Source organism: Phascolarctos cinereus, unplaced genomic scaffold (genome assembly GCF_003287225.1).
Source record: "Phascolarctos cinereus isolate Bilbo 61053 unplaced genomic scaffold, phaCin_HiC Scaffold_726;HRSCAF=1367, whole genome shotgun sequence".
In the NCBI taxonomy this organism is placed as follows: Eukaryota; Metazoa; Chordata; class Mammalia; order Diprotodontia; family Phascolarctidae; genus Phascolarctos; species Phascolarctos cinereus.
Genome location: NW_027556098.1, coordinates 421951674 through 421972954, shown reverse-complemented (window position 1 = coordinate 421972954; position 21281 = coordinate 421951674). Strand labels below are relative to the sequence as shown.

At 53.5% G+C, this 21281-nt stretch overlaps 2 protein-coding genes across 2 annotated transcripts; both read left to right on the top strand.

Annotated features, from left to right (window-relative positions):
- Positions 1–1208: 1208 nt before the first annotated feature.
- Positions 1209–4188, top strand: TMEM86B (transmembrane protein 86B). Its single transcript, XM_021004228.2, has 3 exons — positions 1209–1890; positions 2160–2406; positions 3393–4188. The coding sequence occupies exons 1-3, from the start codon at positions 1846–1848 to the stop codon at positions 3770–3772; spliced, it is 672 nt and encodes a 223-aa protein (XP_020859887.1). The 5' UTR covers positions 1209–1845; the 3' UTR covers positions 3773–4188.
- Positions 4189–5603: 1415 nt separating this feature from the next.
- PTPRH (protein tyrosine phosphatase receptor type H) lies at positions 5604–20394 on the top strand. Its single transcript, XM_078146044.1, has 17 exons — positions 5604–5699; positions 6299–6332; positions 6490–6729; positions 7416–7682; positions 11823–12089; positions 12553–12819; positions 13028–13309; positions 13479–13742; positions 13867–13963; positions 14093–14137; positions 14321–14411; positions 16198–16839; positions 16976–17110; positions 17910–18032; positions 19279–19439; positions 19541–19676; positions 19946–20394. The coding sequence occupies exons 1-17, from the start codon at positions 5655–5657 to the stop codon at positions 20090–20092; spliced, it is 3243 nt and encodes a 1080-aa protein (XP_078002170.1). The 5' UTR covers positions 5604–5654; the 3' UTR covers positions 20093–20394.
- The last annotated feature ends 887 nt before the right edge of the window (positions 20395–21281 follow it).

The following is a 21281-nucleotide window of genomic DNA, read 5'->3' as shown; positions in this document are numbered from 1 at the left end:
GGGAGGGCTGGAGGAGGGTGATGAGTTCTGTTTGAGTCTGCACATCTAGCTCCAAGTGTCTGAAAAGCGGCTGGAGACGCAAGTTTGGAGCTCAGTAGAAAGGTCCAGTCAGGAGAGGTGGAGTTGAGGGTCATCAGCACAGAGATGGTGATTAGATCCATGGGAGCTGAGGAGATCCCCAAGTGAGGGAGTGTTGAGGGGGAAGAGAAGAAGACCCAGGGCAGAGCCCAGAGGGACTCCTATGGTGAGAGGGTGCCTGGAGGAGGATGCAGCAAAGGAGAAAGAGAAGAGAAGGAGAGGGAGAGAGAGAGAGAGAGAGAGAGAGAGAGAGAGAGAGAGAGAGAGAGAGAGAGAGAGAGACAGAGAGAGAGAGAGAGAGAGAGAGAGAGAGACAGAGAGAGAGAGAGAGAGAGAGAGAGAGAGAGAGAGAGAGACAGAGAGAGAGAGAGAGAGAGAGAGAGACAGAGAGAGAGAGAGAGAGAGACAGAGAGAGAGAGAGACAGACAGACAGACAGACAGACAGAGAGACAGAGAGACAGAGACAGAGACAGAGACAGAGAGACAGAGAGACAGAGAGACAGAGACAGAGACAGAGACAGAGAGACAGCGAAAGAGAGGAGGGGGGAGAGAGAGAGGAGAGAGAGACAGAGAGAGAGAGAGACAGAGAGACAGAGAGAGAGAGACAGAGAGAGAGAGAGAGAGACAGAGAGAGAGAGAGACAGAGACAGAGACAGAGACAGAGACAGAGAGACAGAGAAAGAGAGGAGGGGGAGAGAGAGAGGAGAGAGAGACAGAGAGAGAGAGACAGAGAGAGAGACAGAGAGACAGAGACAGAGACAGAGACAGAGAGAGAAAGAGAGGAGGGGGGAGAGAGAGAGGAGAGAGAGAGAAAGAGAGAGGGGGGAGAGAGAGAGGAGAGAGAGACAGAGACAGAGACAGAGAGACAGAGAGGAGAGAGAGAGACAAAGAGAGATACAGAGAGAGACACAGAGAGGAGAGACAGAAGAGAGACAGATAGACAGACAGAGACACAGACAGAGACACAGAGACAGAGACAGACAGACACACACACACACACACACACACACACACACACACACAGAGGGTCCTCAAAACATGGAGAGTCAGGAGGAGAGAGTGATCAGTACTGTCAAGGGTTGCACAGAGGTCAAGGAGAAGGAGGATTGAGAAAAGGTCATTGGGTTTGGCCAATCATAGGCCACTTGGACAGAGCAGGTTTGGTGGAATGCTGAGGTGGGGACCTGTGGCTGGATCGTAAGGGGTCAAGAAGAATCTCTGGAGGGGGCAGTTAGGGGAGCGCATGGAGGCCTCTCCGAAGATCAGAACTCTGGATCGATGGGGCATGGGGGCCCTGGCCAACACTTTTTTAGGAAGCAATGAGTCTAATAGCCTTTGCAGAGATGGGGGCAGGCTAGTAGAGAGCCTTCCCTCTGGAACTGGAGTAAGAAGAGCTGGGTTTGAATGCTGCTTGGGTCCCCCAGGAAATCAGAGGCAGAGCCAGGGTCCTGCTGCACTGGGATTGGACTAGATGAGCTTCCAGCTGTAAGTGTGGGGGTCCTTGCCAGGGAGCAGGATGGGGGGAGGGGGCAGAAGTGAGGTCCCCCAGCTCATGGTGTGGAAGGCTGATCCAAGAAGGCGTCCCTTATCAGTGGGCACCATGTACTGCCAACCTGAGGGAGGGGGAAGGGAGGGAGAATCTCCCAACCCCGTTATCAGCCCAGAGTCCATGGGGACGGTTTTCAGGTTAAAGTGTAACCAGATCCCCCCATTCACCACCCTTCCCTCGTGCCTAGGTCACACTATTCTAGGGGTGTCTGGACAAACATGGCGGCTTGTGGAAGGGAATCTGGGAGGAGGCACACTCCAGATGTGAGTCACCCCCCAACCCCGCCCCTCACTGGGAGGCCAGATGCCAAGGTCTCCCAGGGAGAGAGCCGCTAGATTCCTGGGCTGTCAGTAGGGTAGAGAAGGAGGGGGAGGCTACTGGAGGGGAAGCCTCAGAAGGCAGGGTGCTCGGGGGGGCTGGGGGCTGAGGGCGGGATGCTTTGGTGGGCACTTCAGGGGGCAGGAGGCCTGGGCACCTGGGCTATGGCCCATGGTCTGGGTGCCCTCGGCCACCTGTGTTGACCTCTCTCCAGCCTCTGCTCCTGGCCCTGAGGCTGGGGCCTTTCTCTGCCTCCTGCACTCTCTACTTTCTGCTCTGGCTGCCGTCAGATGAACCCAGCTGGACCAGTGCCCTGGTGAAATGCCTCCCTGTCCTCTGTCTGGCACTCTTAGTCCATACCACTGCCCACTGGGGACCCTATGGCCGGTTCATCCGGGAAGGCCTCCTCTGCTCCGCCCTGGGTGACGTCTTCCTTATCTGGCCCAACCGGTTCCTCTTTGGTGAGTGGGGAGGGGATGGCAGCAGGGACAGTCCGGGGATGGGCTGGGAGTGAGGGCAGGTCAGGGGGACAGTCCTCCGAGCCTTCTTTCCATGATAAAATCGCCCCAAATCCCTGAATCAGGAGTGGAGGGCAGAAGGCTCCTTCAGGGGCTTTACCTAAGACCCTGTGCCTTCTGAGTCTCACTTTCCTCCCTCCTAAGATGAGGAGGTTGGAACATGACCAAGGTTCCTTCCAGAATGTGGCCACGAGAAAGTCCATCCCCAATCTCCACTGTCCAGACTCTGCAAGGGGAGGGTCTACAAGGCCCCTCGGGGAGGGAAGGGGCCAAGTTCCTCTCTGGCCTCGAAGGAAGGTGTTGGATTGGACATCTAAGTCCCCCCCCTTGGATAAAGTCCTAGGACGTGTGGCTGTGTGACCTGGCAAAGAGGGGCCAGATGCTAGTCCAATCCCCTCACTTTACATATGAGGAAACTGAGGCTCAGGAAGGGAAGCAACATGCCCAGAGTCTCACAGGTAGGATCAGAGGCAGAACTGAACCCGTTCCTCTGATGACCAATAGGGGGAGAGTCTGGCTCAAGAGATAATGAGTTCCCCATCCCCAGAAGTATGCAAGCAGAGGATGTGACTGTTGGTTAGATGCTATTGAGAAAAAGACCATGGGGTGTGTTTGCTCCTAGAACTTCAGAGCTACAAGGGGACTAGAGACTGAGTTTCATGCCCTCCTTAGGGAAGAGAAGAGATTGGTTTCCAAGGGCTCCCAGTGAGAGACTCCTGATTCTGAGGCCTGGGTTCAAATCCACTCTCTGAGATCTTGAGTGAGCCCCAGGACTTGAAACCAGTCCCCATGCCAGTCTCTTTCCTCCCAGGCAAACAGCCCTAATCTACGGGATTTGATAGTAGAGGAGACTGCAGGCCGGAGTGGGGAGGGTGAACCAGAAGCAGGCAGAGGTCTTCCAGCTGCCAATGGCCGGCCCTTCTTTGCAGGCATGACGGCTTTCGCTGCGGCTCATCTCCTCTACGTCAGGGCCCTGGGCTGGCTCCCGCTCCGGCCGGTCCTCCTGGAGTCTGTGCTGGCCGCCTTCGGCCTCTACTTGGGGCTCCTGCAGCCTCACCTCCAGTCCAGCCTGCGTGTCGCCGTGTTTGTCTACGCGGCCGTCCTGGGTCTGATGCTGTGGCGGGCCCTGGCCCGAGGGAGACTTGCTGCGCTCGGCGGCCTCTTCTTCAGCGTCTCGGACGCCGTCCTGGCCTGGGACACCTTCGTCCGGCCTCTGCCTGCGGGCCGTCTGATCGTCATGGTCACCTACTACGCCGCCCAAGCCCTGCTGGCTCTGTCCGCAGCGGAGCGCAGGGCCCCCCCCAGCTGACTGAGCTCGACGGCTCCCGCAAAGACGAGATGCCAGGGCGGAGCTGCCCCTTGCCGGGCCCTAGCAGACCAGCAACTTGGAGCTGGGCGCAGGGCTTTTCCGGGAGCCCTCCTGCCGGCTCATCACCGTCCGGCACTTGTCTCCCCGTTAAACACAAGCCCTCCTAGGGGCCCCCCACTTATTCGCAATCCCTCCTTTCCCATGCTGGTGCTTCCCCATCCTTACTCACGGCCCCTTTCGTTCCAGTATTACCTCCACTGCCCAAGAGCCCCACGACTGAAATTCTTTCTCCCCACTGCCCACACTTCCCTCCCCACCCCCGTTGGAGGGCTCCTCCTCTAAGTCCCTGACGTGATGCCAGCCCTCCTTATCTACACCACCACGTTCCCCGCGCCTAGTAAAGTTGAGAGTGAAAACGTGTCTGTTATTTTGGGAGGGCTGGACGATGTCACAGCTTCTGATGGCTTGGAGTCCACCTTCTTTCCACGGAAGGTTGCTAATCCCAGTCTAACCTCTCTCTATCGTCCTGAGGCCACTTGGGGAAAAGTCATCAGCTCTCTCTGGGATTCAGTTTCCTTTTTTTAAAAAATGAGAGGTTTGGTAGTGTTGGTTTCTAAGCACTTTTTTTCCTTTGGTAATTGAGCTGTGAGGAGACCTGGGGAAGGAAGGAGGACAGAGATGAGGGATAGGCAATGTGGGGATAAGGTGGGTAAATATTCGGTCATTCATTTGTGTCTGACTATTTGCGACTCGATTTGGGGTTTTCTTGGCAAAGATACTAGAGTGGCTTGCCATTTCCTTCTCCAGCCCATTTTATAGACAAGGAAACTGAGGCAGACAGGGTGAAGTGACTTGTTCAGGGTTACACAGCTAATAAGTGTCTGAGGTCGGATTTGATCCCAAAAAGATAAATCTTCCTGACTCCAGACTGGGCACTCTATGCACTCCGGCGCCACCTAGCTGCCAAAGGGGCACTTGAAAGGGTAATGCTCCCTTTCCCTTTTTCTGAGCTGCCTCCTCCCATTAGAATGCAAGCAGCTAGGTGGCTCGGTGGACAGAGCACCGGCCCTGGAGTCAAGAGGGACTTGAGTTCAAATGTGGCCTCAGACACTTGACACTTCCTAGCTGTGTGACCTGGGCGAGTGACTTTACTCCATCGCCTAGCCAAAAGAAAAAGAAAAAGAATGTAAGCTCCTTGCGGCAAGGACTGCTATGCTGAAATGCTTATAAATGCCTTCTCTGTTCAAGGCTCAGGACTGCCTGTAGATACTCTGGGGCCACACATTAGCTCTCCCGGGGGCCTCACTAATTCTCCATAAAAAGGCAGCGTTGTAGACAAAGATCTCCAAGTCCCCTTCCTATGCTGCCACACATGATTCCCTGTCTTTTCCTTTTCCCTTGCTGGGTGAGCTCTGATAATTCCTCTCTGAACCTCCGTTTCCTTGTTTGTAAAAAGGGGGGGGCTGGTGAAAAGAGCCAGTCATCCATTGTTCTGGGCAGGAATGCAGGCTGGGTCTGAGGAATCTGAGAGGGAGGGAGGGCTGGCTGGGGTGTGTGGAGGGCACAAAGGGGTCAGTCCCTTCTGTTTGTTTGCTTCTTCCCCCCACCCCCCCACCCCGCTTCTCCTCCTCCTCCCCCTTCTCCCCTCTGTCCTCCTTCTCCACCCAAGGCTATTACCTATGTCACCTGGAGCTCCGAGAAAGGAGAAGCTGTTGGGGTGAAAGTCCAGAAGGAGGGTGTAGAGCTGGGAGTCTCACACACCTGTCTTTCTCTTCTCTCTCTCTCTCTCCTCTCTCTCTCTCTCTCTCTCTCTCTCTCTCTCTCTCTCTCTTTCATTTTTCCCTTCTCTCTCCTTCTCTGTTTCCCTCTGGTGTCCAGAGTCATGAGTGGGCTCTCCCCTGGGCCCTGGCCTCTGCTGAGTATGGTGGTAAGTGTCCCTGCTATGGGGGAAGGGCCTGCCAGTTCACACAGCCCAGTCCCTGGGTGGCAAAGGCTTGTGGGGGTTGGGGACACCGGGACCTGACAGAGTATGATCTTTGGGCCTGAGTGCCTGGAACCTCGAAGGGGATAGACTGGGGAAGATTGTGGGAAGTTCCAACGACCAGGACTCCTGGGTCCTGTCATCCCCTGTGACGTCTACTATAAGCAATTTTGATTGTCAGCTCTCCACCACCCACCGAAACCTTGTGTGTGGGGGTGTTCAGGTGTCCTGCCCCTTTCTCCTCTTAGGAGTCCAGGCTCCACCCAGTCCCCCCAACCCCTGCTCCTGCCCTTGAACTGGGGCTGATGCTTTTTCTCTTGGCCTGGAGCCAATAGTGATGGCTGAGTGTTATCAACTGCACCGATCCAGACGGGTTTCCCCGGGGCTCCTTCCTCTTTTTCTCTCACTCCCTCCCTTCAAGAAAATGGGCGGGCTGAAATTGGGGTGAACTTTGTGTCAAGGAGTTGCTGAAGGAAGAGGGAATTCCAGCCCTGCCTTTCTGCTGGAAGGCTCTGCTGTCACCTTTTATGTATTCTTCCCCACAGGTCCTGCTGTGCTGGACAAGGTCCTTGGTGGTTGGTGAGTGGTAGACCTCTCCCAAGAGGCCTTCTGATTACTCCCGCAGAGGGCAGAGAGGATTCTTCCCAAGCTAGACTGGGTTGTGTAAAGGGTGTGGGGAGTTCGGAGGGTCCCCCGAGTGCCTCCCTAGCCGACCCTCCTCCTGCCTGCCTCTCAGCCCAGGAAGAGATCTCGGCCTTCTATGTAGACGGACAGAGCAATACCTCAGTCACCCTGAAGTGGGAGCCGCCTAATAGCAACTATACTGTCACCTGGGCTGAGGACGGCCAGGTCATTGGGACAAGCGACACTTCAGATACTCAGTACACAGTGAAGGACCTCCAACCTGGGACAACATATGAGTTCACTGTCCGTGTCCAGGGAAGCAGCTCTGGAAGGAACCTCACTGCATCCACATGTGAGCTTCTGCCCTACCCTGGGGTTGTAAGTACTGTGGAGGGAGGGTGGAAGGGAAGAGCAGCAGATTGCGGCCCTGGGCTCCATCCTGGGCACTTTCTACGCCCAGACCCCACTCATCCTTGCTATAGCTGACAGGAAGCTTTCCCCAAACCATCTTAATTCCAGTGCTTTCTCCCGGTTGATTATTTCCTATTTATCCTGTATATACCTTGCTTTGCATATATTTAGTTGCATGCTTCCCCCATTAGATTGTAAGCTCCCTGAGGGCAGGGACTGTATTTTGCTCTTTTTGTATCCTCAGAGCTTAGTAGGCACTTAATCAGTGCTGATTGAAGATTGGGAGCTTGCTAGAACTAGCATTAACTATCTTATTAGGTTTCACTAGACTTCCTTACCTCTTCTTGAATCTCAAGTCCTCATTGTGACTCTAGTGGAAAGTGGGGAGAAGCTTGAAGCAAAGGGACAACTGAAGGTTATAATGTACTAATATAGGTCACACTAGATCCCCTGGACCCACTGGGCCCCAGCACTGCTCAAGCTCACAGGCCCCTTTGTTGGAGAGCATCCTTCCTTCCCCACCAGGCCAAGCCAAGGACTTAGTCTCTTACCTCTGCTCCTGGGTACTTGGTGGGGAATATGGGAAGCCCTTCCCCCACCCACTTTCAGTTCTCACATCTCCCTCAGTGCCCAATGAGGTCAGAGACCTCAGGATGGATGCCCGGAGCAATGGCTCAGTCACCCTGAAATGGCTGGCCCCTGATGGCCCCCAGCCTGCCGATTATACCTACTGGATCAGCTGGGGCAGAGAGGATGACCTTCTTGGTGAAGACCACACAACAGAGATGGAGCATATGGTGGACAACCTGGCCCCTGCCACAGTGTACAATTTCACAGTGAGGGCTGAGAAGAATGGTGTCAACAGCTCTGGCCAGAGTGTCCAGGAGGCCACAGGTGAGATGGGGGCTGTGCTTTGGGGCTGGTTCTGTGGGAGGTGGGCCAGGGCCCAGGGTCTTCTGGGTCCACTCTAAGAGGACCTAGATCTCAGCTTTGAGCCCAGAATGAGAGAATCTCAGAGCAGGAAGGGCCCTCAGAGGCCATCTCTTCCAAGCCTTCCCTACAAGAGTCCCCTCTGCAGAGACTGGTGGTTTAGCTAGGTGGATAGAGGGCTGGGTCTGGAGTCAGGAAGGCCTGAGTTCAAATCCCACCTTAGACATTTCCTCACTATGTGATCTTGGGCAAGTTGCTTTCCATCTATCTACCTCTGTTTCCTTTTTTTTTTTAATATAAATTTATTTTTAGTTTTCAGCATTTACTTCCACAAGATTTTGAATTCCAAATTTTCTCCCCATCTCGTCCCTCCCCCCACCCCAAGACGGCATGCGGTCTGAATACCCCTTCCCCTAGTCTGACCTCCCTTCTATCTCTCCCTTCCCCTTCCCCTTCTATTTTTCCTGTAGGGCAGGATAGACTTCTGTACCCCATTTCCTGTATTTCTTATTTCCCAGTTGCATGTGAAAACATTTTTTTAAACATGTGTTTTTAAAACTTTGGGTTCCAAATTTTCTCCCTTCCTCCCTCCCCACCCACCCTCATTGAAAAGGCAAGCAACTCAATATAGGTTATACATGTGCAGTTATGCAAAACACTTCCATAGTAGACATGTTGTGAAAAACTAACTCTATTTCCCTTAATCCTATCCTGTCCCCTCATTTATTCTATTCTTTCTTTTGACCCTGTCCCTCCTCAGAAGTATTTGCTTCTGATTACCCCTTTCCCAATCTGCCCTCCTCTCTATCATCCCCCTGCTCTCTTGTCCCCTTCTCCCCCTATTTTCCTGTAGGGTAAGACAGATTTCCATACCCAATTGAATGTGTATGTTATTCCCTCCTTAAGCCAAATCCTATGAGAATAAGATTCACTCATTCCCTCTCACCTTCCCCATTTCCCCTCCACTGTAAGAGCCTTTTCTTTTCTGTTTTTTTGTGAGATAATTTACCCATTCTACCTCTCCCTTTCTTCTTCTCCTAGTATAATCCTCTCTCATCCCTTAATTTTATTCTCCAGATATGACCCCTTAATCTTCAACTCACCCTGTGCCCTATATCTATCTATCTATCTATCTATCTATCTATCTATCTATCTATCTATCTATCATACATACATATAATTTTTTCCCTCCAACTACCCTAATACTGACAAAGGTCTCATGAGTTATAAATATCATCTTTCCATGCAGGAATGTAAACAGTTCAACCTTAATAAGTCTCTTATGATTTCTCTTTCCTGTTTACCTCTTCATGTTCCACTTGAGTCTTGTATTTGAAAGTCAAATTTTCTATTCAGCTCTGGTCTTTTCATCAAGAATGCTTGAAAGTCCTCTATTTCACTGAATGACCTTTTTTCCCCTGAAGGATTATACTCAGTTTTGCTGGGTAGGTGATTCTTGGTTGTAATCCTATCTCCTTTGCCCTCTGGAATATTATATTCCATGCCCTGTGGTCCTTTAATGTAGAAGCTGCTAAATCTTGTGTTATCCTGATTGTGTTTCCACAATACTTGAATTGTTTCTTTCTGGCAGCTTGTAATATTTTCTCCTTGACCTGGGAACTCTGGAATTTGGCTACAATATTCCTAGGAGTTTTCCTTTGGGGATCTCTTTCAGGAGGAGATCTGTGGATTCTTTCAATTTCTATTTTGCCCTCTGGTTCTAAAATATCAGGGCAGTTTTCCTTGATAATTTCTTGAAAGATGATGTCTAGGCTCTTTTTTTGATCATGGCTTTCAGATAGTCCAATAATTTTTAAATTCTCTCTCCTGGATCTATTTTCCAGGTCAGTTGTTTTTCCAATGAGATATTTCACATTGTCTTCTATTTTTCATTCTTTTGGATTTGTTTTACAGTGTCTTGATTTCTCATAAAGTCACTAGCTTCCAATTGCTCTATTCTAATTTTTAAGGAAGTATTTTCTTCAGTAATCTTTTGGACTTCCTTTTCCATTTGGCCAATTTTCTTTTTAGGGCATTCTTCTCCTCATTGGCTTTTTGGACCTCTTTTGCCATTTGGGTTAGGCTATTTTTTAAGGTGTTATTTTCTTCAGTATTTTTTTGGGTCTCCTTTAGCAAGCTGTTGACTTGTTTTTCATGATTTTCTTGCATCACTCTCATTTCTCTTCCTAGTTTTTCTTCTACTTCTCTTACTTGCTTCTCAAAATCCCTTTTGAGCTCTTCCAAGGCCTGGGACTGATTAATATTTTTCTTGGAGGCTTTGGATATAGGAGCTGTGACTTTGTTTTCTTCTGGTTGTATGTTTTGATCTTCTTTGTCACCAAAGTAAGATAATATAGGCTGACTCTTTTTGCACTGCTTGCTCATGATCCAGGCCAATTACTTGAGTTTTAAACTCTTTGTTAAGGTAAGAGTCTGCTTCCAATGTGGAGAATGTACTGTCCCAAGCTTCGGGGGATTGTACAGCTGTTTTCAGAGATACTTGTATACATTTTCAGTTCTTCCAAGGTGGTGAGGTGTTTACTCCTTTCTTGGCCTGTGCTCTGGTCTATTAGTGACCACAGGAACTCCTCTTTCTGTCCTGGAACTGTGAGAAGGGTTTTCTCTCCACAACCACTACAAGCTCCACCACGCCAGCGCTCCTCCTTGCCCCAGGACCACCACCCAGAACTGTGACCCAGATCTAAGCACGGGCAAAGCAAGAGATTCCTGCCTCAGCACTGGCAAAGAGATCCCTGCAATTCCTCTCTGATCAGCCACTCGATTCCTCCTCAGTCTGTGGGCTGAAAGCTCAGAAGGCAGCCCCTGGGCCACACTCTCAGGGAACTGGATCTGAGACCCCGTGCTCCTCTCTCAGCACCACAGAAACAGACTTTTCCTACTGACCTTCTCAGTTGTCTTTGGCATTCATGGGTTGAGAAGTCTGGAAACTGCCACAGCTGCCCACGATTCAGTTCTCTGAGGCCTGCTCCAGGTTCACTGCGGCCTGTGTGCCTATGCCGCACTGTGCTCCTCTCACTGCCTGGCGAGATATACCTTTCTGATCAACCATCCAAGTTGTCTCGGGCTGGAAATTTGCTTCACTCTTTTTGTGGGTTCTGCTGCTTTAGAATTTGTTTAGAGCCATTTTTTACAGGTATTTGGAGGGGTTTGGGGGAGAGCTCAAGCAAGTCACTGCTTTCACTCCACCATCTTGGCTCCACCCCCCTACCTCTGTTTCCTTAACTGTAAAATGGGGATAATAATATCACCTCCCTCCCATGGCTGTTGTGAGCATCAAAGAGATAACACTTGTGTGGTACCTGGCACATGGAGGCACTTAATAAATGCCTGCCTCCTTTCTTCTTTCCTTGTTTATGGAGGAAATGGGAGGGAACAGAAGGCTCCACTCTTGCTGCCCTTGAGGGGCCCAGTTCTCCTGGGTGTCCTGAGACCTCCCTGGGAGGGCATCACTAGCAATCAATCTGCCACTCGCAAGGCACTTAGTAAGCATCTACAGCATGCCAAGTTCTGTTCTGGGGAGGGAGATTTCCAGTCGAAAGGACCACGGTCCCTGACCTCAAGGACCTTGCATCCTATTGGAGGAGACAGCCTGGCCACAGATGAGCAGAGAAGAACCAGATAAAAGGGGTTTTTGGTGGGGTTCAGGAGTGGCTTCCAGTGGGAGCTGGCACTTGGCATGATCTCTGAAGGATCAGCTGAAGGAAGGGAAGAGTGCCATGAGGAGGTGAGGAAAGAGTGCATTCCAGGCATGGGGCATGGCCAGGGTGAAAGCCTGGAAAGGGGAAACAGAGAGCCATCTTTGAGAAGTAGGAAGGATTGACTGGCTTGTGGAGTGAGTGAAGGTGAGCAGGCTGCTACTCTAGACTGTAGGGTAGGTCGGGGGCAGGTGGTGAAGGGTGTGTTTCATCCTGAAGGTAATAGGGGGCCATGGGAGCTGGTTGTGGAGCTGGTTTACCTGTGCCTTGAGAAAATCTCTCTGGCAGCTGAGTGGAGGAGGAATCATATTGGGGAGGTACTGGAGATATGGTGGGGAGGATGGGAAGCCCTTCCCCCACCCACTTTCAGTTCTCACATCTCCCTCAGTGCCCAATGAGGTCAGAGACCTCAGGATGGATGCCCGGAGCAATGGCTCAGTCACCCTGAAGTGGCTGGCCCCTGATGGCCCCCAGCCTGCCGATTATACCTACTGGATCAGCTGGGGCAGAGAGGATGACCTTCTTGGTGAAGACCACACAACAGAGATGGAGCATATGGTGGACAACCTGGCCCCTGCCACAGTGTACAATTTCACAGTGAGGGCTGAGAAGAATGGTGTCAACAGCTCTGGCCAGAGTGTCCAGGAGGCCACAGGTGAGATGGGGGCTGTGCTTTGGGGCTGGTTCTGTGGGAGGTGGGCCAGGGCCCAGGGTCTTCTGGGTCCACTCTAAGAGGACCTAGATCTCAGCTTTGAGCCCAGAATGAGAGAATCTCAGAGCAGGAAGGGCCCTCAGAGGCCATCTCTTCCAAGCCTTCCCTACAAGAGTCCCCTCTGCAGAGACTGGTGGTCTTTGGGCAACAGGGAAGGGGGAAGAAGGGACCTCTGGCTTGCAGTCTTGATGTTTTGGGCCCAGGCATCATTAGGCTTTACTAGACTCCTCTGCCTTACTGTACCTTTCCATGCCTCTCTGGGCCTTGCTCAGGGCTACTGAGGCTCATTTTCCTGGGCATGTTTACTGGACACCATCCTTCCTCACCAATCCTACAGGCAAGGATTTAGCCTGGCATCCCTGGCCTCCATTATGTTCTTCTCTGACTTGCTCTTCTCACTCCTCAGTGCCCAATGAGGTCAGAGACCTCAGGATGGATGCCCGGAGCAATGGCTCAGTCACCCTGAAGTGGCTGGCCCCTGATGGCCCCCAGCCTGCCGATTACACCTACTGGGTCAGCTGGAACTGGGAGGGTGTCCCCAGAGGGGCAGACAAGGCCACAGCTGAGCAGTATACTGCAGAGCACCTGGAGCCTGGAAGCCCATATGTATTCACAATATGTAGCATGAGCAACGAAGTCAATAGTTCTGCCCAGATGCTGAGGGTGTTCACAGGTGAGGGAGGCTCCCAGCCTGGGAGGGTGGGATCTGGAGAAACAGTACTTTTGGTCCCAGGAATACGGCAGCTTGGAAGCAGTGACCTTTAACTCACTCTGTGGGGCTCCTGATGATTAGGATGGAGGTGGATGGGGACGTGTGGGCAGAGTGCTGTGGCTCTTACCCAGGCGGGCCCTTGTCTACACTTCTCTTGTTGGCCTGCCAGAACCCAATGAGGTCAGAAACCTGGAGGTGGCGAATCAGACCAACAACTCCATTGCATTCAGTTGGATGGTGCCTGAGGGGCCCACTGAGCCCACCTACAAAGTGTCCTGGTTCGAATCTGAAACACACCAGAGGCAGATCTTCACTAGCGGGACTGTCTTCACTAACGGGACCAACTTCACTGCTTACGGCCTCACTCCAGGGACTTGGTACCAGCTCTCGGTGAGGTCTGTGACAGAGGATGGAGCCCAGAGTCCAGAAAGGACAGTCAATGCCTCCACAGGTGAGGCTCAGGGCATTGATCATTCAGCAGCAGACCTGCCCCCTCCTCCTGGGGGAGCAAACTGGAGGACCTGGAAGCCAGGGCCCCTGGGGGTGATGGGGGGGAGGAGGGGGAGGGGATGGCTGGACCTCGGGGCCAACAAGGAGTTCATCATGGACGGTCCTCTCAGCTCCAGACCCCGTCACCATCACCTCCTGCACCAGTGCTGCTGCAGGCTATGGGGTCGTCCTGACCTTGGCCTGCCCTGCGGGGAACCAGGAGAGCTTGGAATATCAGCTGGGTGATCATCAAGGCACACGGCCAGGGCCTTGCAACAGCTCCATGTCCATTGGGGGACTCCAGCCAGGCCAGTCCTACACGGCCATCGTGTGGACTCTCTGGGCAGGGATGTGTGCCGCCTCGGCTCCAGTGACCTGCTATACGGAGAGTAGAGGTAAGTCCAGGAGGGGAGAAGCTGGCACCCAGGGGGGCTTGGAAGGGAGCCTGGGCAGTGGGTGAGGTTGGTGTGGGGGCTGGGGTGGGCTAGTCCTTCTCAGGTCCCTCCATGTTTCCCCCAGCCTCCAACCCAGGGGTCATTGCAGGAGTCATCATTGGAGTCCTTCTCTTTATCCTCCTCGCGGGCCTGCTCATCTTCTTTCATCAACGGCATCGGAGGTGAGGCAAGGCCTGGAACTCTGAGGGCCAGATAGGCTTAACGGTGCATGGGCTGGCCAGCAGGGGCTCTGAGGGCCAGGTGGGCTTCAGGAACTCTCACTTCCTCTTTCTTCCCCACCCTTCCCACAGGAAGCCCATACAGGAGAAGCCTCAAGCCCCAGGTGTGGCCTTCAGGTGAGCCCCTGGTTTGGGGCAGGCCCTCGTGGGATCCCGCTCAGTCACTGACTGTTGGGGTGACTTTGGGCAAGCCCCTCCTTGCGTCTGGACCTCACTGTTCCCTGAAATGGGTGGGGGGAGGTTGAGCAAGGCTGGGCTGCATGGCAGTCCCAGGCAGCAGCCCTTCTCATTCCCTGCCAGCTTCCTGGGAGACATCCCTGCAGAGAATTTGGCAGCCTACGTCTTGGAGAATCAGAAAGACAGTAATTATGGATTTGCAGAAGAGTACCAGGTATGGGGAGCTGGGATAACTGGAGAGCGGCTTTGTACCCCTGTTTTGTACCCCTTTGTACCCCTGTTCACACTATTCACACACGGCTCAAACCTGACCCCTTCTCAGGGGGTATTAGCAATATAGACTGACTAAAGGTGATAGAGAGAGGATGAAAAGGAAGAGGGGGAATGGAGGGAGAGGGGAGACAAAGAGACAGAAGAGAGAGAAAGAGAGGGAGAGAGGGAAACAGAGGAGAGATAGAAGGGGAGGGAGAGAAAGGGAGGGAGAGAGGGAGACAAAGGAGAGAGAGAAAGGGAGGGAGAGAGGGAGACAGAAGAGAGAGAAAGGGAGGGAGAGAAAGGGACAGAGGGAGAGAGAGAAAGTGAGGGAGTGAGACAGAGGAGAGAGAGAAAAGGAGAGAGAGAGGGAGAGAGAAAGGGAGGGAGGGAGATAGAGGAGAGAGAGGGAGACAGAGGAGAGAGAAAAAGGGAGAGAAAGGGACAGAGGGAGAAAGAGGAGAGAGAAAGGGAGGGGGTGAGACAGAGACAGAAGGTGGAGGGAGACAAAGACAGAAACAAAGAGATAGAGAGAAACAGAGGAGAGAGCGACAGAGGAAAGTGACAGAGACACAAAATCGAGAAAGGGGCAGAAAAGAGTGGGGAAGAGTGGTTAAGACTGAGACACACAAAGACAGAGACTGAGATGAGACAAAGATGGAGAGAGACGAAGTTAGAGATGGAGTCTGAGGTCAACAAACCGACAAGTCAGTCACCAAACATTTATTAAGTGCCTACTACGTGCCAGGCATCGTGCTGAGGACTGGGCATACAAAGAAAGGTAGAAACAGTCCTCAGGGGGCTCGCAGTCCAAGAGGAGGGCGCGCCTGCCAACCGCTCCGTACAAACAGAAATCAGAGATGATGCCAGAGAGAAGAAGGCGCAGCCATGGAGGAGGCTGGAAAGGGTGGTGTGGTGGTAGGCACCGCCCCGGGCGCAGGCGGGGGCAGCTTAGGGAGTACTTTCAAAGCCAAATGTGACTCTGTTGGATCCTGGAGGTGATAGGGAGACACTGGAGTTTACTGAGCGGGGTGAGGCGCCACGGTCAGAGCCACGTTTTAAGATCTCTGGGACAGCTGCGTGGAGGATGAAGCGGAGCAGGGAGGGACTTAAGGCAGGGAGGCCCCTCGGCAGGTTATTACAGTTGTCCAGGCGGGAGGCGACCAGAACCCGCAGCAAGGTGATGGAGACGGAGGAGAGAAGAGGGGCGTGTGTGAGCGCTCTTCTGAAGGTGGAATCTACAGGAGCTGACAGCTGAGGGGGGTGAGGAGAGGGAGGAGCAGAGAGGATGAGCTGTGAGCCCAGGGGGCTGGTACAGGGAGTGCGTTCAATAGTAACAGAGAGGTTGGGAAGGGGGAAGGGCTGAAAGATAGTGAGTTCCGTTCGGGACGTGATGAGGTTCAGATGCCCATGGGGGGGGGCATCCACTTTGAGATGTCTGCTAGGCAGTTGGAGATGCAAGAGCAAACCAGCAACAGACCAAGAGAGATAGAGACAGGAACCGAGAGATGGAGACAGAAACAGAGCAAGGTGGGGAGAGGAGGGGGAAGGCAGACAAAGGCCCAGCTGCCATCTCTTCCACTTGCCTTTCTGCTGTGCCCATGGGCCCGTAAAACCCCAGGACCTGGTGGGCAGCGCAGGGGGCGGGGCAGACCCCGGCTGTCGGCAGACTCTGGCACACCTTGCTGTACCGGGGCTCTGACGGTCTCCTCCCTCGCCCTCTCTCTTTGTGACCTCCTCTTAACCAGCAACTGACTCTGGAAGGCACAGGGCAGTTGCAAGCAGCCGCCTTGGCCCCGGAGAACAAGAGCAAGAACCGATTTTCCAACGTGCTGCCTTGTGAGAATAGAGATACCCTACCCCCACCCCGCCCCCAGGGAGAGCCAGAGACCCCATTCCGCTCCCCTGGCTCCTTGGGAGTGATGGAGATACCCCCCCCCGCCCCTGACCCCTACCCCTACCCTTTGCCCCGGGACAGCCAGAGGTCCCATGCTCCTCCTGGCTCCCCGGGACAGATAGAGCCCTCCTATCCATGCCCTTGGCCCCTGACCCTCTGTGGGAGGCAGAGCTGCCCCATCCCCACCTCTCCCTGGGAGAAGCAGATACAGTACTCCCCTCTTCCTCTGCCTTCCCACCCTGAGAGGCCCAAGGACGCTGCTTCCTCCTTCCTTGAGGCACAGACTCTCCCCCTCCCCCCAATCTCTCGTGTCTCTCCTCTGCTGGCCTCTATCTTGAGTCCCTTCTCGGTCTTTCATTACCGGTTTCTTCCTGTTTTTACATTTCCTGGACCCACCTCCTCCTCTCCACTTCAGATGACTGGTCCCCGAGTACCCCTGCAGCCCACCCCAGGGGATCCCAGCTCTGACTACATCAATGCCAGCTTCGTTCCAGTGAGCTGACACGGTGGGGGAGGGGCGAGCAAAACAGGGTAGGGGTGGGTGGCCGGAGGTAGGCTTAAGTCAAAGCTGGGAGATGGGGTGTATGTGACCCCCCCCCACGGACTCTCCTCGCTCCATCCCATTCCAGGGTCTCGTTGGGCCCCGGGAGTACATTGCCACCCAGGGGCCACTCCCCCAGACGATGAGCGATTTCTGGCACCTGGTGTGGGAGCAGCAAAGCCACACTATTGTCATGCTGACCAACTGTGTGGAGTCCGGGCTGGTGAGCTCCAGAGACCTCCCTAGCCCCGCCCCGCCCCGCCCTCAGCTCCGTGCCCATCTCCCTCCCAGACTACGAGTTCTCTGGCGCTCCATCTCTGCCCATCCCTCTTCACCCTGTCCCTATCATTCTCCATTTCGCTGTCTTTGTCTCTCTCCATCCCTCCCCTCCCCTTCCCCTCTCTTTGTCTCTCTTCATTTCTCCCCTTGACACATCTCCACTTATGTGTCTCTCTCCATCTCTTTCCCCTATTCCTCTCCCTCTCTCTTTGTCTCCCTCCGTCTCTCCCCTGCCTCCCTCTGTCTCTTCTCTTTTCCTCTCCCCCTCTCCCTCTGTCTCTGTCTCCGTCCTTCCCTTGCTCCTCCCTTTCTTTGTCGCCCTTCGTCTTTTTCCTTAACCCTCCCTCATTTCTCTTGTCTCCCTCTAACTCTTTCCTGCTTCCCTCTGTCTCTGTCTCCCTCCATCCCTCTCCCTTTCTCTCCTTGTCTCCCTACATCTCTCTCTGCTTCCCCTTTTCTCTATCTCTGTCCTTGGCTCTCTGTCTTTGGTTGAGAAGGAAGCCAGCCCACTGTTGCTGCTGCCAGACCCAGATCTCGGGGGGATACCTTGAAACTTCCCTGGGCTGGGGGAGGGTCCTTGTTATTCCTTCCCCAGACACACCTTAGGCACTCTCAGTAAGTGCTTCCTCTCCTAGGTTAATGGGGTTAGTACAGGGCTGCAGATAAATAGAGGCTCTGCTTGAGCACAGCTCTGGCTATGGGATTCACATATTACCCACCTCTGGGTACTCTTCCTTTCCCAGGTCAAGTGTGAACATTACTGGCCCCTGGATGCCAAACCTTGCAGTCATGGGCACCTTCGGGTGACTCTGAAAGGGGAAAATGTGGCTGAACATTGGACCATTCGAGACTTGCATCTGTTCCATGTACGGACCCAGAGACCCCAATCCTTTCCAGGCCCCCAGCTGTCCCCCTCAGGACCTCTTCTGCTTCTGAAGGCCAACATGGTCACCCATGTTCTCCCCTGAGACTCCCAGGGAGCTATAAGCCTGCCCCAAGACCTCCTCACCTTTCTAGATTCTGTGCCCCTCTCACCCAGAGCACTCAACTTCCCTCGACCAGCTCAGCTACCTTTCAAGGACCCACAGCCACAGTCAGACCGACTCTGTCACCCCTAAGTACCCCATAGCAATTCAATGAGTCCCTATGACCAGCCCCAAGACAGAATCACTGAACTGGAGAGTTGGAAGGGACCTGGAAGCTTTCTAGTCTAACATGAGCTGCGAGCCGATAGCCTCTGGAGGCCCTGTGATTGCTAAATCCCTCCAGGGTTCCATGGCCATCCGTGGTGACCCCCAATATACCCCAAACTAACCAATCACTCCCTGCCATCTAGTTTCTAATAGAAGCTTCACTTTGAACCCTTCCTAGACCTTCCAGGGATGCCCAGACCATCCTAACACCTCTCCCTCTGGGCCCTGGCTCCCTTTCCTAGACCTTTGGGAAGGAGGAAGGGAGTAAGCATTTACTAGGTATCTAATACAGGCCAGGTGCTTTACAAACACTGTCTTAATTGGTCATCCCAACAACCCTGGAAAGTAGGTGCAGTTGGTATGCTCATTTTAAAGCTGAGGAAAATGAAGTAGATGGTGGCTGGGGGACTTGCCCAGAGTCACACATTAAGGAAGGGTCTGAGGCTGGATTTGAACTCGGATCTTCTTAATTCCAGACCCAGAGCTCTAGCCTCTGTCTTCCCAACTGAGCCCAGACAGGCCAGTAGCCCCTTCCAGCCCCCTCAAACATCTTGACCCTGCTTAGCAGAGTCAGACTCAGGTACCTCCTGACTAGCCTGCTCTGCTCCCTCCTCTGGGGTTGACCAAGCCCCAGAGACTGTCCCGCTTCTCCAGAGTCTCCCTCCCCGAACTTCTCCCGTAGCCTCTCCTCCTCACAGCCTCTGAGAGCTCTGCATCAAAGGCGGTTTGGGGCTGTTGGAAGACGAACGGTCCTGGAGTCCAAGAACTTGGATTCCCATTTGGCCTTTGCTTCCTCCCACCCAAGTGACCTAGTCTTGGAGCTCCTTCTGCCCCCGGGCCTCCCAGTTACACTAAATGACCTCAGATTCCTGTCCCTCCCCCCTCCGCATTGGGGTTTCTGACCCTTCTCTTCCCCTAGATGGAGCTGAAGGAAGGCCTGTCTGTGCGCCAGTTCCACTACACTGTGTGGCCAGACCATGGGGTTCCTCGGTCCCCAGACCCACTGCTGGCTTTCCAAGCTTTGCTCCGGAATTGGCTGGACCAGAGCCTGGGGGGGGGCCCTCCGATTGTACACTGCAGGTGAGCCCCTGGCCCTGGCCCCCCCAGGAGCACCCGAGTGCTGTTGGTGACCCCATGAGCCCCTGGGGGAAGGCTTTTCTCCAATCTTGTCCTCTCACCAGTGCGGGTGTAGGTCGCACGGGGACCCTCATCGCCCTGGATGTCCTGCTGAGGCAACTGCAGAAATACCAGCGTGTTGGGGTTCATTCTTTCGTCAGAAAGATGAGGAGGAGCCGCCCGCTGATGGTGCAGACTGAGGTCAGGGTCAGGCCAGGCCAGGCCAGGCCAGGGAGGGGTCAATGGGTACAGAGATCCCAGAATAAGGTTGATGGGAACTGGACGTCAAGTCACATGCCCCAGGTTCAAATTCTGACTCTGTCACTTCCTAGCCAAGTGACCTTAGGCAAGTCACTGGACCTATTTCTCTTTCTGTAAGTTGGGGAGGGTGTGGACTGGAAATATAAGCCTCCCTTCTGTCCTGAAGCTTAAGAGCCTAGTCACCCATCTCCTTTCCCCCACTTCTCCAGGGACAGTACATATTTCTGTACCAAGCCCTCCTGAGGTTTCTGCAGCTGTCCCAGGACAGTGGGGAAGATTGCATAGGCCAAGAAGGTGTCCTGTATGAGAACGTGGAAGCCATCCAGGCCTATGAGCAGGAGATTGGTATGAGATAAGAGCCCACACTTCCTGGGGTTCAGGATTCACCATGCTCCCCCCCCCATGAGACCCAGGATCTCTGAAGAATCAGGAGCTGGGGGTGGGAGCACCTGGGTTCTGGATGGGGAGGGGAAGAGGGTCCAGATGTCCGGGTCCCTCCTTGACATCAAATTATGTAATGGAGATTTGGGGAGATCTCTGAGGGGCTGAGTCCCGCCCTCCCCAGGAGATGAGGAAGGCTCCAAGCTCCTCCTACTGCCTCATCCTCTAATACAACCTGTACATATTGTGCCTTTAATTTATTAAATCAGTACTCCTACCTCTGGCCTGATGCTTGGGGACCAGAATGTCAGATCACCTGGGTAGGATGCAGCAGTATTTCTTTCTCTGGGGATTTGGGGGTGCCTGGGATGGGTTTGGTATGGCTGCACTGCATTGAGAACCTAGGACAGCACCAAGAGGTCCTTGCTCCGAGTGGGAGCGCCTAGGGTCAGACCACAGGAGCACCAGAGGACCTGAGTTCAAATCTGACCTCAGACCAGACACTTGACACTAGCTGTGTGACCCTGGGCACGTCACTTAACCCTAATTGCCTGAAAAAAAGAGGGGAGGACTGGGGCTTAGAAATGCAGAGGCTCTGGCAGAGGCAGCCACCTAGAAAAAGAAATGTCTTTTTATCCATTTGAAGATTGAGTGCAGAGACCTGGGTCCCCCTGCTGGGAGGGAAACACCTTTAGAGCAGAGCCAGTCCCTGTTCACTGGGAATTCATAGCCTACTGATTCATAAATCTTACTGAGATGGAGGAACTAGAGAAAGAGAGGGAGCTACAGCCTGTCTTAGAGAGAGCATGAGACCAAAGGAGAGTCTGAGGGATGGCTGGGGGTGAAGGACTCACCTCATTTCACTGGTCCTTTAGAAATCTCGGGTGAGGAGGCAGTGGCTTAAGATGGGGGTTTACTGGGGCAGCCAGGTGGTGCAGTGGATAAAGCTCCAGCCCTGGAGTCAAGAGGACCTGAGTTCAAATCCAGCCTCAGACACTTGACACGTACTAGCTGTGTGACCCTGGGCAAATTACAATGCTGATCACCTCACCAAAAACAAAAAAAGATGGGGGTTCACAGAAAGGACTCCTGAGGAGGCTGAGTCCCTGAGAGCACAGAGCTGAGGAGAGAGCAAGCCTGGGTCCCTGTGAACCTCTCCCTTTC